This window comes from Ammodytes marinus (assembly GCF_949987685.1).
Source record: "Ammodytes marinus genome assembly, chromosome: 13".
Lineage (NCBI taxonomy): Eukaryota > Metazoa > Chordata > Actinopteri > Uranoscopiformes > Ammodytidae > Ammodytes > Ammodytes marinus.
In genome coordinates this window covers 4096256-4102255 of record NC_137217.1, presented here as the reverse complement: position 1 = coordinate 4102255, position 6000 = coordinate 4096256, and the positions used below count along the sequence as shown (strand labels likewise).

The window sequence follows — 6000 nt, the reverse complement described above, 5'->3', positions numbered from 1 at the left end:
TGTGTTAGAGAGACAGTTTAAAGCTCCCATATTATGCAAAATACTTCACCTCCATCTTGTTTTCTCCGCTAAGCGACAAGATGCCTGTAGTACAGCAAAGCATGCTGAATGTTGCATACACCAACACAGAATGCTTTTGCTCATAATCCACTAATTTATCTTAACCACAGCAGTCTATGCCTCGTTTTTAATAACACAACAGATAGGAAGCTACTTGTGCTTTTTTTCTAACGGTGAAACTAAAATAAATTTTTTTATTGGTATTTTTGCCTAACTGGTGTATAGATATTAGCTTTGGGACAAGCATCCAGCTTTTGCTCACAATAACCTATTCATATTCCCCACAGCAGTCTGGCAATGCCTCGTTTTTAGCAAGACAAAGCATTGGAAGGTAATAGTGTAGAAGTCAAACTTTGGAACTAATTTTTTCACTGATTTTAGTGATATTTTTAACCGTTAGCCCCCAAGTAGCTTCGCAGTAGCCTCCATCTTTTGCTGCATTTTTATTGTGAACATGTCGTTTCCATTAGCTTGTGGCTGTCAGTGCATCTGTATGAACATAGTCTTTCATGTACACAAGAATCGGTCATGTCAAACTGTTCAAAGTGCGGCTGAGCTCCTGCGTTACTAGCACTAGACATGGTTCTTCTCACGGTTAAACCTAACCGTGGTAACAGGCACGGCAAAGACGGGGCGAGGCCAATGGCTTCGCTTCCGGACAGGGGCGGGGGGTGCTCATAGATGGTATATAAAACGAGGGGAGCTGCAGCACGGTTTCAAAAATAGGCCATTGTGAGATTAGCTGAACATCAGCGTATAGAGGTATACTACAATAAATGATCTGAACGTTTTTTTCAGCAAACAACTAAAGAAAAACGTATTAGGGACCTCTAAGACCATATAATATTGACAGAAAAGTGTATAATATGAGACCTTTAAGGGCCCACATGGACACATACCCATGTTAGTTGCTAAGAATTCTAAAAGACTCACAATTGGGGCCCATTTGTTGGGCAACTGGGTTAATCAATTAGCCGGCATCCTGACAATCAAAACAAGAAGGGGCCCGTGGGGCTTGAGGTTGATTGCTCATATTGGCCCCATTTGATCACACACTGGCAGTAAAGGCCAAGACCATTCTGGACCTTATTATTAGTAAGGTCATGTTTACACCTAATAGTCCTCTTCTTTGGTGTACATACAACTCTTCTGATAGCGTTCTTTTTTTTAACCTTTATTTATACAGGTATATCCCATTGAGTCCGAAGACTCTTTTGCAAGGGAGACCTGTTCCCATTTACACGTTAACATTAACACACATTCTACAACAGAAAACATTAAATGCTGGTGTTTGCCATGTTTCAGTCATGCACTAACATTCAATAAAGAGGCAGAAGGAGGTGAAGGATGTGAATACCTTTTTTATTTTTTCTTAAACTTGTGCATCGACTTCAAAGGGTAAACTGTGTGCACTCCATTTTGATTTAACAACAAGTTCAAAATTAGTTAAGTGTTCATTATTAGATTTTTTTTTCAATAAATCTTTTTCCTTTTCAAAACCATTTACACACTCAGCACTGGATTCTAGCAGCCTATCAGTTATCGGGGGTGTAAAATGATTTGCATCATCAGCAGTCTTCCTGTGTGTGTGGTGTACACTATATATTTGCTCTAACCAGTTTTATTATTAGTTCTTCTTTCATGTGAAGTAAAAATATCTTTCTTTAATATGATTCCTTTACATGATAAAAATAGTTTTTTTTTTCTTTTCTTCAAAACAACATTATCTCACTGATGCTTTCCCAGAATGCTCTGTACTAATAGTAGCACTACTAGTACTGATAGGTGTGAATCTGCTCCATGGACAATGGGTGCACCCTGCACTCTTGGGGGTGTGTGTGTGTGTGTGTGTGTGTGTGTGTGTGCGTGCGTCAGCTGCGTCTAGTGTCTAGGAAAAAAACCTCCTCATCTTTCAGCCTGGAGTAATACCCAACCTGCCATGGATGACATTCCCCTCGAGTTGTGTTTTTGTGTTGATAAAAATCATTACAAAATGTTTGACTTCTTCGTACAAAAAACACTTTTTCATAGAAATTGCATTTGCAAAAGTAAATGTGGAGCTTTGCTGCCAGAGAAAAAGAAAAAAAGGAAAAAGCCACAGGAGTACAAAATGAAACTGGAGAGACTTGACACTCAGCAAAACCCATAAAGAGTTTTGATGTGAAGTTAGGTGTAGTTTACGGCAGTAGTGAAATTCCAGTCCGTATAGCGATAAATAAGGAGTTTCATAAATAAAACAATAAATACTTTTGAATAAATAGATTTTGTTGAGTGTGTTTTGTGACTGCTGTGAATTTTAGACCCGGTGAGCTGTGCCCACGCACGCTATCCAACATTGTCTTTACTAAGGGTGTGTGCCTCAATAGAAAAAATCCTCTTTAAGTGACTATAACCGGCTGATACATGGACATCAACAGTTTACTAAATTGCCGTTACTCCTGCATTCTCTGCGTGTATTTCCCCAAATGATCTGCCTCTAAAAATCCCTCCCCCGCCTACATTAAAAGTGTTAGTACTTAAACACAACTGAATGGTATCACTTATTGCCTGATGGATGATAAAGAATATCCATTTTCGACGTAAACTAAGCAATGCCTCTCTATACATTTTGGGGAGCGGTCCAAAGGTCACCATGATCTTTGACGGCTTTGGGTTTGAATTGAGTTGAGAGTCATTGCAGGCCATTCTATTCACACCTTTTTTGAAAATAAACCCTCCTTTTACAAACTTTTTCAATCTACTCCCCCCCAGTTAGCATTTATAGTATATAATCGATATATAATCTCTTGTAGATGCTCTTGATGCTGCTCCACCAGCCTGTTTTGAGCTGTGCAGTGTAAGACTAGCTGAGCAGCAACTAGCAACGATATACAGGTAGGTCCAATTCCATTTTTTTTTCTTTTAGGGGACAATTCTGTCCCACTTTAAATTGATTTTGAGACTATCTATCTATCTCTCTTTATCGCTCTCTCTCCCTCTCCTGGGTTTCTGAAAAATCCTGGTACCTGTAAATTTCGCCGTAATCTTGCCATGGTGGTGGTAAGAAGAGTTGATGAGGTAACTTTGCTGAAATTTTCACCCAACCATCAGGCTCAAGTTTTTTATTTCCACAGGAAATATTGTGTTGAATCTCATATCCCATAGCTATATTTATAAAGAAACAAGAATGACATTTGGTCAATATAATACTCCCAAGCGTCTCTCTCAGCTCTACGTTCTAAATATCCCCCAACAAACCCCCCCTCCTTTTACCATTTGCCCATACCCTTTGCCCCAGTGTCTCTGCAGCACGCCTCCTCACTGCAGGAGAGAGGAGGAGGGTGAGCGTGGTGGTGATAAAGTGATTGAGAATCCCACTCTAGGCCATGGTCTCCTTGCCTGGCAGCCGGCGGTCGTTGAAGGTGTGCATGTTGATCACCTCCTCTGTCTTCACCATGGCGGGCGGCTGGGGCTTGTGTTTGAGCCGGCGCTGGCACGTGAGGGAAACCCGCAACTCGTCCACCATCGCGCTGCAGAAGGACCGCTGCAAAAAGGGGCAAATACAAGAAGAAGGAAAAAAAACAGAAGAGAACAGAATAGGTTTCAGAGCTGGCTGTGTTTCCCCTTGTACTAAAATGTTATGCACAAAAATAACTTCTCCCTAACTGGCTAGCCTCCTCCAACTACAATGCTACTGCCACAGGGGGAGGATGGTGAAATGTACACATTGTAGCAGGCTGGGTATGGAGGGGAAAGCTGGATATGGGAACAGGGGGAAAAAGTGGGATGTGAAGGTCCATAGGCTGTGTAGTGAAGTGGAAAGGGTGTGGCATTTCTCCGCATGTAGTGTCAGAATACATCAGTGGTGTATTGGTGACTGTTGCTGCTGCACATGCAGGGGCTTGTTATGTATAAAGGATACATTGCAAGATGTTTCAAAGATCCACACTGAATATGTACTATTTAACTGTACATGATCATTGATTGATTGTCATTTGTGTTGTAAAAGGCTATTCAGAGATATTGAACACAGTTGCTTTTCTATTTCTACATTAGTAAGTGATAGCCAATGTTACCCCTATAATGCATTTTCCACAGTCTCAGGGAGCGGGGGACACATTTCTTATACAACCCCATGAGAAAATAGGTTCGATTTTAGATTGGTCCAATGTTGGGCACTTCTGCTAATCCCCAGATTACATTCATTGACTTTTTTAGCCATGATGGCGGTATACCAGTCTTGCAATTCATCCAGACTGAAATATCACAACAACTATTGAAAATATTGCCATGGGACTTGATATCTTTATCTGTGCTTCCTAGGCAATTTGTACGGACAAGTTGGTGATCCTTTACTTTCAATCAATTGCCATCATCAGGTATTTTGTATTTTTCCAATACTTTGTTTCATGTCCAAATACATGCAAGAACAATCCTGTAAGCCTCAGTTTAACTTTATGTTTAGTGCTAATAAGAAAATGTAAATTGATAAACTAAGATGTTGAATATGCTATCAATGATTATGTGCTTTACATCAGCATGTTAGTGTTGTTAGTGTATGCCTACGCTAGCATTTAGCTCAAAGCAACACTGTGCATAAGTAGAGCCTCAACGTCTGTATTCACCAGGGCCCACTGCCCAGGGATTCAACCATGGATACCAAATACTCAGTTAATGCTGAATAGGTACAACTTTGTACGTTTAACTAAATTCCCACTTGTTTTAGTTTTTGGCGGTAGATTGATATACTGTTCTTTATGTGACATCAAGCCATTTAATGTAGGCATGGATTGGATTCTTTACATTGTTATATGACTCCATATAGCGAAGTCTTTCTATTAAGCACTTTTCAAGACATAAATACGAACTAACAGGGTAGCGGCGACAGGACATCAGCATGGCAGCAAGCAGAGCAGGCTGAGACTGAGGTTCTAAATGTAACTTAAAATCATATTAATGTGAACATGTACACTGCCACAACAGCTGTGATGTGGTTTTGCCCTCCAAAGATGTTCGAATTTAATGTAGAAAAATGAATTGTTTATATAATGTGGTCTATCTATCTATCTATCTATCTATCTATCTATCTATCTATCTATCTATCTATCTATCTATCTATCTATCTATCTATCTATCTATCTATCTATCTATCTATTCTAGTGTTGAGTACACTGAAGAGAAATCTCAACACAGAAAAACTTTAAAAATATAAGCTAATATACTTGTTTTGTTTTTAGGCTCACTTTGTACCTTAACTAATATTGCCCAGGACAGCTTTACCCACACACTATTATGTATACTGTAGCTAAACATCTGGACATCATGCCCAAAAATCCCACTGTATAGCACCCGACTAGTTAAAGGCCTACTTCACCGGTTTGAATATGAAGGTGTAAAAAAAAACTTTCTTTGTAAATATTACTGTGATGTCTTTTACTGTGACATCACAGTAATATTTACAAAGTACGTTTTTTTTAACCCTATATTTCTCTTTCTGTGATGTCACGAGAAAGAGAAATATAGGGTTAAAAAAAACACTCTTTCTGCCTTTTCTCAGGCTAGGATGAACCGATTTCAATTTTTTTTGCACATTTATACTACATAGGATCTCAGAATTCAATACACCTTCATATTCAAACCGGTGAAGTAGGCCTTTAAGAATACATGCATACGTATTTAAGGCAACAAATACAAATTGAAAGGTTAAATCAGAGCCGGCCCAAGCCTTCAGGGGGCCCTAAGCAAAATATGATTAGGGGGCCCCTCTCCAATGTTAGCGCTGCTGAAACTATAGATCTTTGTTAAATATCATTCACACACCCAGTGTTTTCCGCTAGTGCCTCCACTGTGCAGCTGTGCGAAAATATTAGACAGCCGAGATTCAGACCCTCGTAGGGGGGTCCGGGGGTGTGCCCCCCCCGGGAGATTTTTTTAACCTTTTTAAAGTGAAATGCATGAATC

The 6000-nt window shown here is 39.7% G+C and overlaps 1 protein-coding gene across 2 annotated transcripts in view; it reads right to left on the bottom strand.

Annotated features, from left to right (window-relative positions):
• Positions 1-3308: 3308 nt before the first annotated feature.
• The window catches only part of grik2 (glutamate receptor, ionotropic, kainate 2), a gene marked incomplete at both ends in the record, with an annotated part of 229510 nt that continues 226818 nt past the window's right edge, over positions 3309-6000 (bottom strand). Inside the window, one exon of one of the 2 annotated variants that reach the window (XM_080039407.1) lies at positions 3309-3583. In XM_080039407.1, the coding sequence (XP_079895533.1) occupies positions 3309-3583 (275 nt within the window). The remainder of the gene's footprint in view (positions 3584-6000) is intronic. The other variant, XM_080039408.1, reaches the window with a different exon arrangement.